The following is a 12025-nucleotide window of genomic DNA, read 5'->3' on the forward strand; positions in this document are numbered from 1 at the left end:
CTTTTTTTTGGTATTTATTGGGTCGGGCAAAATGTGTTATTATAGCTGCCCCTCTCTGCTCATTGTCGTAAAATAGGAATGAAGCAAAGACTTTAAAAATTACCAATTTTACCCAGTTGTACTGGACCTTGGTACTCATTTTCTTCACGTAGCCTCATTCCATCCTACTACATCTTCAGAGTCATAGGAATTGATGCCTCGATCCACTCATTGCGACGTCAAGGAGATAGGATTATTGGCTTTAATCTGCTCCACTGCAACCTTAGGGAGATAAGATTTGCCATCTTCAGTCTACCCCACTGCCACTCAGGGAGATAAGGCTAGTGGCTTAAATCTACTTCCCTACTACCTTGGAAAGATAAGATTCGCCGTCTTCGATCTGCTCCACTACTACTTAGGGAGATAAGATCTCTAATCTTCAACCTATTCCACTACTGTCCAGGGAGATAGGACTTATAATCTTCAACCTATTCCACTGCTATCCAGGAAGATAGGACTGGTATCTTCGATCTGCTTCGCCGTCAGTACAGGAATGCAAGGTCTGTTATTTTCAACCTACTCCACTGCTGCTCAGGGAGACAAGGCTGGGGACTTCGACCTGCTCCAGTACTACTTAGGGAGATAAGATCTGTAATTTTCAACCTACTCCACTGCAGCTCAGGGAGACAAGGTTGGGGTCTTCGATCTACTTCGCTGCCAATACAGGAAGACAAGATCTGCTATTTTCAACCTACTCCACTGCTGCTCAAGGAGACAAAGCTGGGGACTTCAATCTGCTCCACTACTGCTTTGGGAGATAAGATATGTAATTTTCAACCTACTCCACTGCTGCTCAGGGAGATAGGATTCATAATCTTCAGTCTATTCCACTGCTGTCCAGGGAGATAGGACTCACAATTTTCAACCTATTCCACTGCTGTCCATGGAGATAGGATTCACAATCTTAGACCTATTCCATTGCTGTCCAAGGAGATAGGATTCACAATCTTTAACCTATTCCACTGCTGTCCAGGGAGATAGGATTCACAATCTTCAACCTATTTCACTACTGTCTAAAGAGATAGGATTTATAACTTCACCGATCTGTTCTCTAAGAAACATGACCTGTATAATTCATTTTATGAACCTAATTATGCCTAGTGATTAGGATGTCATGATCAAAATAAATCAAATTCTCCTAACTAGACGTGTATGAATGGTGTTTGCATGAATGTAGAATGCTATTTTTTTTAGGATGATCCTTCTTTATCACTTAGGTTATCATTGCTCGAAATTTATTAAGGCTTTATCACTAACGTGCTACAACGCCTTCTTGCTCGGCTGGGGTTTTCAAAGAAACACTTAGTCAGATTGCCCCCACTGTAAACCTCAAAGTTCAATCCACTGAGACGCAAAATTTGTACCATCATTCTCCCACTGTAACCCAAGGGTAGAAATATATGGCTTTTCCTCAATCATCTCCTATCACAATTCAAGGATACAGGATCTAAATCTCTCTGGTCCCTTACACCATTCCCAGGGTGTCGTACCAAAGGCTCATGCACAAATGGAAGCTTTCTTCTTCGAGGAAACCTCTTCCTATTGCCTGGTGATCATTGCTTGCTTGTTTATTTAAGTTTTTTCATCAACACGACATCTTGTCATTTTGTTCAATCAATATTTTTGACAGCAAAATCTAAAGAGAAAGTCCTAATTTAGACTCTTCCTTTTCAGATTTTCAACCTTTAAACTTGGTGCGTTCTAAACAATAGTCCTGTTTCAGACTCCTGTATTATTTAGAAACTTCTAGAGTAATATGCAAAACTTCCATTGTGAAAGTTTTATTAGTCCATTAATCATTATTCCAATGCAACATGCTTGCAAAAAAGGTCATAACAATAGATAAGAATAAAGTTGGTTCTGAGCATAACTCGAAAGGAATAAATTATCAAAAATAGCAAAAAAATTGATTGGGAATGTGTATATTGGAAAAGAATGAAGTATTCCAAGAACAACAAAATCAAAATAAATAGTATGAAAATTGAGTGCCCTAAATATCGCAGCTTGAACTTCTCTATACAAACTTTCTTAAGACCATTCTGAGTTTGACATGTGTTTAGGAGATCTATAGTGCTTTGTCGATGCCCCAAGATGTCGCTTACCCTTTCATGTTGATTGAAAATCAAATTTTCAATTTTCGACAATAAAACAGAAAACAATCAATTTTGCGGCTTGACTTTCTAAATTCCCCAGCGGAGTCGCCAAGCTGTCGAAACCATCTTTTATTTTGAAAAAAATCTGAAAGGATCGACTTTGAAAATAAAAATGGGAGTCGTCACCGATCTTTTATTGGGGTGTGATTGGATCACCTTGAAAACGATTTTAGGTCTACGAATTTTGAGAAAATAGGTTCGAGAGTCGGTTACGCACGAGGAAGGGTTAGCACCTTCGCAACGCCAAAAAATTGGTACCGAATTGATTGCTTAATGTTTTAGTATTGAAAATTTGAAAAGATTTTAAAATACAATCCTTTGAAGAGAAAACTTGAATAATCGAATTGGATGATAAGACATACCCATTTCAAAGAAATAAATTGTCACACTCAGTGAGTTAGGGTGCAACAGTCCAATCTCCGAAATTAAGTTTGTCTTTTTAAAATTTAAAATTCATGTATTTTTAGAAGGATATTTGATTATTTGGGTCAAATGAGAAATCAGAATCCAGTAAGTTAGGGTTTAATTTCTCGAAATTCCTAAACACCAAATATTGTCTTTATTTTAAAATCCTTAACTCGAGATAACAAAATGTCATATCCAGTGAGTTAGGATTCAACATTTTGAAATCCCGAAAAAATTCATTTAGAATTTGTATGGTTTTATTGCAAAAGAAATACTTGGCTATCTAAATTCATCAAAAAAAATTAAAGCCCAGTAAGTTAGGGCACAATCCTCTTGAGAATTGCAAATACCGAGTATTTTGACAATTTACGAAATAAGATGATTTTAATGAAACACGATTTCTTTTAAAAATGTAGTGTGATTAAGCGGCAACGAACCATGCAAAATTCGAATATAACATGCACACCAATGAGTAATGAACAATAAATAAACATAACCTAGTATAACAATAATTTCAATCATACATTATGCAAATATCAACATCAACATTTAAAAATTATTAATCTAAAGAAAAATAAAATGTAACTCATAAAAACAAAAATGAGAGAAAAGAAATTTGGAATTAAAAAAATATGTACACAAAATTTTAAATTTACAAAAAATAAAAAAATTAGTAATTAATGTGAAGATTTGAAATAATTTAATAATAGAACTAAAAATGAATAAAATGTTTAGATAAATTTTAAAGAAAGAATTATGAGAAGAAAATAAAATGAATAAATCTTGAAATTAATATATATATATTTTAATCTAGATAAGTCAAACCTAATGTAAATAATAATGTACATATAATAATAATAAATATAATAATAATAATAATAATAATAATAATAATAATAATAATAATAAACCAATTAATTTAATAGTAAAAAAAACTATAGATTAATTTAGAACTAAAACAAAATCTCAGGGACGAATTTGAAACAAATGTGTAAACGACCAAATTAAGAATTGTTTAACATCAGAGGGACTATTGCAGCAATTAAACGCACAAATCCTCTCTGGCGTACAAATCAATCCTTCCTAAGCGGCGTCGTTCTATTATGTATTCAATTGGAACCAAAACCAAATATAATGTATAAATTAAAATAATGATAAAAATTGAATTAAAACTATATAAAATACAGAAGGTCCTTTTGCGCAAATGGACCATTGAGACAAAACGCGCAGATCCTTCCCTCGGATTGGGTCATTACGCGGGTCTGAGCTCATTACGACATTGTTTTGAGGTCACCTCAATTAGCCTCAAACAACACTGTTTCTCAATGTATATAAATGCCACATTAAACCCTAATTAGTAACTTTTATCATTTTTAAAACAAAAATTAAAAAAAAAGGAACCCTAGGCCCTTTTCCTTCTGCCGCAAAACTATTTCACCCCCTCTCAGACTTCGATTTCGACGAAGCGAGTGAGGTCCGGCGTCCAGGTAAGCTTTCTAACCCCTTCTCTATTACTGCGTTTGAATAAAAAAGAGACGAAATAAAAAAATAAAGAAAAGCAAAGAGTTTATTCACCTTTCGAATTTTTTCGTTTTCTCTGATTTTTTTTTGTTTTTTTTGTATTCAATATCCGTGTGTAATCCTTTTACAGTTTCTTAGACGGCCTTTTATAGCCGAAAACTAAAAATAAAAAATCAAGAAAATTTACAGAATCCTCTTTTTTTTTCTATCATTTTCTGTTATTTTCTTTGTTATTGCTTGTTGCTTGTTTATTGCGCAGGTGCGACCAGCCTGGAGGGAACGCGCATGGATCTGGTGTGCGAGGAGTTGAAGGCGCGTGCATGTGCTTGGATGCTAGAGCTGCTGACTGCTGCGGCGCCAGAAGGATCTAGAAACCCTAGGGGTTTTTGGAAAAATTTGGGCCATTTGGGCCATTATAGCTGGGTCAAATTGGGTTAATTTTGGGTAGTTTAGGTTAGAATGACTTGGGTTATGTATTTGGTATTTGTAATTCGGGTTTTGGCTGATTGGGCTGTGAGTCTGTAAATGGACATTTATTTAATTGAATTTTTGGTTTAATTTTAATATTTGTAAAAAACTAAGCTGTTAATAGTGGATATTTTAATTTAATTTATTTGTTTTTCTTTTTTTTTTGGTATTTATTGAGCCGGGCAAAATGGGTTATTACAATATTAATCATCTAAAATAAATGTGAGTTAAGTTGAAGTTTTAAGCTCAATTCACGAGGAATAAGCAACCAATTAATATGAGTAAACAAGAAAAAAAAATACTTTCAAGAGTTAATTAGATTTTTTTTAAAATTTTAGGAATATTTTAGAATTGAAAGAGGATGTGTATTGAAATTAATCCAAAAAAAACGAGAATAACTTGGAGCAAACCCCAATCTAGCAATCTAGTGTGTGGTAATAGATGGAGCAAACTATTGAGTGGCGAAGAAGCATCCATAAATAGTAACCTCAAAGATAAATCAAGACTCAGGAATTGCAATCAATCGACATCTGCCACGTGTATACATGATCCAACTTCATTGTGTGGCCTTCAACGAATGAGAAAATTTTAAGACCAAAAATGAAAATTCCTTGATTTTGGTACACAAAAAAATCATAAGCTTATCCCCTATAAATGTTGCTCCCCCACCCACAGTGACTTAAGCTCCTCAAAGCCCACACTCTCAAATTCAGTTAACAATTTCACAGTTGTTTTCTTCAGTCTCTCTCTCAGCCATGGCTGCAGCCATCTCCACCGTCGCTGCCGCTGCCGCCGCCAACCGAGCTCTGGGAGTGTCAGTCCCAACCTCAGCTTTCATGGGGAAGAAAGTGAGCTCAAGATTCAACAGCACCAGGCAGGTTCCTTCGGGAAGTTTTAAGGTGATGGCGGCGGAGAAAGAGATAGACGAAGAGACACAGACCGAAAAGGACCGATGGAAAGGGTTGGCTTACGATATTTCGGACGACCAACAAGACATTACTCGAGGGAAAGGGATGGTGGATTCCTTGTTCCAAGCTCCCATGAATGATGGAACTCACTATGCCGTCATGAGTTCCTATGAATACCTCAGCCAAGGTCTTAAAACGTAAGTACTCTCCCACTCTCCTATACCGGAGCGTTATCGATTACCATCTACCTCTTATATGATGATTATATATAATTTTAGGTACAATTTGGACAACAACATGGATGGTTTCTACATTGCTCCTGCATTCATGGACAAGCTTGTTGTTCACATCACCAAGAACTTCATGTCCCTCCCTAACATTAAGGTTCCTCTAATCTTGGGTATTTGGGGAGGCAAAGGTCAAGGAAAATCTTTCCAATGTGAGCTTGTGTTTGCCAAGATGGGTATCAAGTGAGTTCCTGATTTTCTTATGTTACTCTTTTTTTTTTTTGAAGTATTCTTATTTTCTCGGTATTTAAATTTAGATACGAGTAATGTTTCTTCAAATACATGAAAAGAATTACCTATATTAAATTAAATTTATTGAATTATTTTGATAATTATGTTGAGTTTGGATAAAAATTTTGTTGATTTAATAAGGAAGTCATAAATATTGTTCCTTTAAGAAAAACAAATATTTTTATTTTAATATAGTTATAAATATATTAAAGTAATTATATTTTTTAATATTGTTTACAAATGAATCTATATTATATATTAAGTTTTTAATTGAGATGTCACGAATTAATCAAATATCAACTCGAGTAATAACTAAAATATTACTACTTTACAGAATGAATTATATTATTTTGAGGATGTATGTATCATTTTATATCTTTTATATAAAAATAGAAAAATATGGATTTAAATTTAAAATATTATAGTTTTCAATAAATTTTCTTAGGTCTAATTTTGCTATTAAACCTTATGCAAGTTATGGATGTAGTACATGTTCTTTAATTTGGTCATTTTAGTTTTTCTACTTTTAGAATTTGAAAATTTTAGTCATAACCAAATGATAACTATTAAATTTATTAAGTTAAATTCTGTTATTTTTAAATTTTGATGTGTCAAACATATTATCACGTAATGTTATGTTTATTATTTTCACATATTACTCACAAAAAATTAGTTAATAGATTTAATGGTTGTTGTCTGCATTAAATCTAAAATTTTAAATTTAAAAAATATAGTCACTAAGAATAATCTAATTGGTGAATTGGACTAAATTTTAGGCATAATACAGGACTAATTACATAATTTAACCAAATAGATTTAACTATTGTTGTTGGGTTAAGATTAAAATTTTAAAACTTGAAAAGTATAAGGGACTAAAATTGATCAAATTAAATTACATGTATTAAATCCATAATTTATACAAAATACAAAGTCTAATAACAAAATTTGTCCATTTTTCTTATCATTTCATCTAAAAACTCGTTTATCCTTTATATCAATTTATTTTAAATAAAATTATTACATAATATTGTTTTTATTCAACAATTATGCTGTGATAACTGATAAATTATTAACAATGAATAACTTCCAGCCCCATCATGATGAGTGCCGGAGAACTGGAAAGTGGAAACGCCGGTGAACCAGCCAAGTTGATCAGGCAAAGGTACCGCGAAGCTGCCGACATAATCAAAAAGGGCAAAATGTGCGCCCTCTTCATTAACGATCTCGATGCTGGTGCCGGTCGTATGGGAGGAACCACCCAATACACCGTCAACAACCAGATGGTTAATGCTACCCTCATGAACATCGCCGATAACCCCACCAACGTCCAGCTCCCCGGTATGTACAACAAGGAAGAGAACCCCCGTGTCCCCATTATCGTCACTGGTAACGATTTCTCCACACTGTATGCTCCTCTCATCCGTGACGGTCGTATGGAGAAATTTTACTGGGCACCAACTAGGGACGACCGTGTCGGTGTTTGCAAAGGTATTTTCAGGACCGACGGCATCCCAGATGAAGACATTGTTAAGCTCGTCGACACCTTCCCCGGCCAATCCATCGGTAACTCTCATTAATTTTTTTTTCACTAGGTTTAATTATTCTTACAGTTCCTATACGCTTCACAATTTGAAATTTAGTCCTCCACTACTTACTTGAAAATATGTTATTACGTGGGTTCATTGTTTTCAGTGGCGGAACTACGTTAGAGCCAGAGGAGATCCTGGCCACCAAAATTTTGAATTTTTTTTTATTAAATCCTTCAAAAATTTTAAAAATTTTAATCAAGTTTTTCTTAAAGTTTTGAAAGTTTTAAATAAACCCCAAAACTCAATGACACGTTCTGTCACTGTTTCAAGTACGGATCATTCGATTGATATATTACGATTAACAATTGTTTTTCTTTTTGGATTGATAAATTGTAGATTTCTTCGGTGCCTTGAGGGCTCGGGTTTACGATGACGAAGTGAGGAAATGGATCAGTGATGTCGGAGTTGCAGGCGTAGGGAAGAAGTTAGTGAACTCAAGGGACGGACCTCCAACATTTGAGCAACCGAAAATGACCATTGAAAAGCTATTGGAATATGGAAACATGCTTGTTGCTGAGCAAGAGAATGTTAAGAGAGTCCAATTGGCTGACAAATACTTGAGTGAAGCTGCCCTTGGTGAAGCTAATGAAGATTCTATCAACAGAGGAACTTTCTATGGTTAGATAGATTACCCCCTTTCATCTTTTCTCTTAACTCAAATTCGGGTTTTGTAAAATCGACCCGAACTCGAATTTCTTTTTACAATTTGACCCTAGTGACAAAGAATGTTGTGTTTGTTGGCAGGCAAAGCAGCACAACAAGTTGGGGTTCCAGTTCCCGAAGGATGCACTGATCCAAATGCTGATAACTTTGATCCAACGGCTAGAAGTGATGATGGAACTTGCACTTACCAATTTTAACCTTGTATTATAGTAGTATTGGGTTGAAAAAGAAAACCCTTTTTCTATTTTATGTCATGATGTGAGATTGTTCCAAAACTATCGTTTGCCTTTTGTTGTTCCAATTATATGATTTTGCTCTTTTTTTCCCCAGTTATTTTATCTTCAAATTTCACCTTTCCGGATTTAATTAAAGTTCTATTAAATCTTTCTTTCCTAAAAAAAATGCATGATATATGTTATATTAAAATATATTTATTTTTGTTTTAACTTAAATAAAGTGGTGGTTAAAGTTCTTATCAAACACTTGTTTAGCACTAGTTCGAACGGTTTGTGTTACTCTTTTCCCGTACCCCTATTGTATCACCAAAAATACTTATTATCTTCTACTTAAAAGTAGTTTAATCTACTAAACAAGTTTTTGTTAACCACACCATTATTATTCAATGCATGTTTAATGATTTAGATAATTGGATTTTTATGATTAAACAAATGAAAAGAGAATCAAAAGTGCTTAGATATCTTATGATTTCGATAAAGCTTTTACGATTTATTAAGATCCTCTTCTTAGTTGTATCAAAGTTTGCTATTAAACTATTAGTATGATTATGTTTTAGTACTCAACTTTAAAAAGTTACAAAATAATTACTGAATCATTCGAAAATTTTTATGTAAGTCACTAGACTATTAAAATCGTTGTTGTATAGCCTTCTCAATTTACAACACCTATTCTCTTCTATAGTTCAGTTTTTTAATGAAACAACTTTGAATGTCACGAATTTGCGAATTGAAATCCAAGCAACTTTTTTCTCTGATCTTTAATACTAACTGTCAGATCTACCTCAATCTAAGGTATATTCTTCTACTTATTGATGGGTACTGATCCACCATATCGATCGTTGAATCGTTGCTTAAACTCATTAGTCAAACTTTTTTTATTAAAAAAAAAGGTAATAACCCAATAACTTAAGTTAAAAACTTTCAAATAATTCATTATTATTTTGTAACTTTTTTTTAAAATTGAGTCAACAAAACGTAAAATTCCTAATAATAATAGAATGGCATTGGATGTAATTTAACTTAAAAAAAAGTATTTTTTTTAAATGGTAAAACCGAAACCTCAGATGGAGATGAACAAGCAAAAGCCCAAAAAAGAAATCTATGGGCTCTACTGAAGAAAACCGTAAACCTAGCTCAAATCCATTATAAATACATGAAAGTTTCCATTAATAAAATTCTCAATCGAAAAACCCTAATCGCCTCCCTCAAAAAACCCCTTATCTTCCCTTCTCAAGAATCCAAAAAAACAACAAATCTCTGCAATTTCAAAAGCCTTCCTTCTGTTAAAATTCCCCTTAGATTTCGTTTACGAAAGCTAATTTTCCGAGGATCCAAACAAAGGGCGGTGATTAAAAGGAGAGAGGCTTGAGTGGGATCATTAAAAAAAGAAAAAAATATCGAAGATGCCGCCTTCCTTCCAAGGCTTTGGTGTCCCGCTTTTTTTTCTCTCTTTTTTTCTGCCCATTTCAAATCTGGGTTTTTACCCCACAATGACTTGAAAATCCTAAATTTACACTTGATATGAGCCCTAATTTGTTTTCTTTTTGTAATTTTTTTATAAGATATTTGCATTTGTTGTATTTTTAGGAAATAAAGCAATTATTTATAAGGCTTTGTTTCTTCAACAACAGTGCAGAAATTAAAGGTTTAATTTTTTTTTTATATTTCTTTTTTGAAAAGAAAAGAAAGAAGAAAAATTAAGCAGCGGCCAGACAACCGTAGGGATGGTATCCACAGATGAAGGGTTTTTAATCCTTTTTTGTCTACTGATTCCATCTCACATCTCTGTTTTTAATTGTTTGTTTCATATTTTATATTGATTATGTTTTTATACAAATTTTACAAAAGAAAATTCGTATAATCTTACATCCTCTTATTAATGTGAGATTTAAAAAAAAATAATTTTGCATTTATTTTTATTCATTTTATTCAAACGATAATGAAATAATAATAATTAATGAATCAAAATTCAGAAGAAAAATTAACATCTTTGTCTATTATGTTACATTTTCCATTAGGTTTTGTCCAAAATGTCACTTTTATAATAATTTTATTGTTCATTTTATTATCATTTACGTCAATTTCACCTTTATTTGTTCCTTCAAAAATAAAAAAATTACAGTAAAAAGAATTTATAATTAATATATATTAAATTTGATATAAACTAAAATTTTTAACTATTTAATTTATATAAAAATTTAATTGTTTGATAAATATATAATATTTAGATTAATATGTTAAAAATATTAGATTGGTTTGAATATTTATTTTGCATGGTGATTATAATTATATCAATAAGTTTGATGCTTAAATTGTTAAAAATATAGTATTTTAATTTTACATTCATATGAATAAGATCCTGAAAAAGAAAGAACTTACTCTTTAGTAAATAAATATATATTTCTTATTTCTTTTATTTGTCACTTTGATGAAAGAAAAGCTTTAAGTACATTTGGTCTACTATAATAGAATAGAATGTAATTGAATAAGGTTCTAATGGAATAGAATTGTAATTAGTAATTCAATTATTTGGTTGAATCTAATGAAATAGAGCTGTAATGGTATTATTGTATTTGGTTGAATAGAATTGTGTTGTAATAGCATAAGGAAAAAAATTAAAATAACTAGAATACTCTTAATGTAATCTTTTAAGTAAATGATTATTATTAGTGTTACTAAATTTTAATAAGATTATTATTAAAATAATTTAATAAAAATAATAAATAATTTAAGCATATTTAAACATAATTTAATAAAATAATATATAATTTAATAAAATTCTTAATATAATTATTATATGAATTTATTAAAATTATAATATATAATACTATAAAATAGTATATAATCTATATTATATATAATCTACTTTATTATTTTTAAACTACAATGGCTATTTTACCAAACTAGTCCAAAAAAATATTATATTTACAAAAATAACTCAGGTTTAAAAACAATCACCAAAATAACCTAAAAGGAACAGTAAAATTTGGTTGTGGCCTGTCAATGGCCGGAACCCACTCGTATTTTGCACCCATTATTGCCTAATAATTGTGTCAGACTTAAAAAAAGTAATTTTTTGGATTTTGGCCTGTCAATGGCTGGAACTTATGTATTTTTTTAAATTATATAATACTGATATACCAAAAAAGGAAAAAAAGAAAAACGAAAAAAAAATTATTTTTTGGGTGCTGGCCAGTCCATGGCCGGCACCTAGTACAATTTTAAATTTTTTTTTCTTTTTTTTGTGTCAGAGTCAGATATCAGTATACGAAAAAAATAAAAAAAATTGGGTGTTGGCCTGTTAATGGCCGACACCCAGTACAATTTAAAAAAAATTCTTTTTTTTTGTGTTAGAGTCAGATATCAGTATACGAAAAAAATAGAAAAAAAAATTTGGATGTTGGTCCATCAATGGCAAGACTCACCAAGACAATTTAAAAAATTTTTTTTTTTGTCTCGAGTCGATATCAAGATATCTGAAAAAATAAAATAAAAATTTTTTGGGTGTTGGCCTTTCAATGGCCG

General features: G+C 31.8%; 1 protein-coding gene and 1 non-coding gene across 2 annotated transcripts; both read left to right on the plus strand.

Moving 5' to 3' along the window:
- The first annotated feature begins 5256 nt into the window (after window positions 1–5256).
- Window positions 5257–8593, plus strand: LOC105773476 (ribulose bisphosphate carboxylase/oxygenase activase 2, chloroplastic). Its single transcript, XM_012595429.2, has 5 exons — window positions 5257–5691; window positions 5773–5964; window positions 7103–7575; window positions 7938–8219; window positions 8346–8593. The coding sequence occupies exons 1-5, from the start codon at window positions 5342–5344 to the stop codon at window positions 8459–8461; spliced, it is 1413 nt and encodes a 470-aa protein (XP_012450883.1). The 5' UTR covers window positions 5257–5341; the 3' UTR covers window positions 8462–8593.
- A 1526-nt stretch (window positions 8594–10119) lies between these two features.
- LOC128042211 (small nucleolar RNA snoR143) lies at window positions 10120–10285 on the plus strand. Its single transcript, XR_008197416.1, has one exon. It is a non-coding gene; the product is annotated as a small nucleolar RNA snoR143 (small nucleolar RNA).
- The last annotated feature ends 1740 nt before the right edge of the window (window positions 10286–12025 follow it).

The sequence above is a fragment of the Gossypium raimondii genome, chromosome 6, assembly GCF_025698545.1.
Source record: "Gossypium raimondii isolate GPD5lz chromosome 6, ASM2569854v1, whole genome shotgun sequence".
In the NCBI taxonomy this organism is placed as follows: domain Eukaryota; kingdom Viridiplantae; phylum Streptophyta; class Magnoliopsida; order Malvales; family Malvaceae; genus Gossypium; species Gossypium raimondii.

What these genes read in the sequence shown, in the direction of transcription:
- LOC105773476 (XM_012595429.2), top strand. Translation starts at nt 5,342, where the DNA reads ATGGCTGCAGCCATCTCCACCGTCGCTGCCGCTGCCGCCGCCAACCGA. An exon ending in CTCAGCCAAGGTCTTAAAAC is followed by an intron (nt 5,692 to 5,772) that starts GTAAGTACTCTC and finishes ATATAATTTTAG; the next exon opens with GTACAATTTGGACAACAACA. An exon ending in CTTCCCCGGCCAATCCATCG is followed by an intron (nt 7,576 to 7,937) that starts GTAACTCTCATT and finishes GATAAATTGTAG; the next exon opens with ATTTCTTCGGTGCCTTGAGG.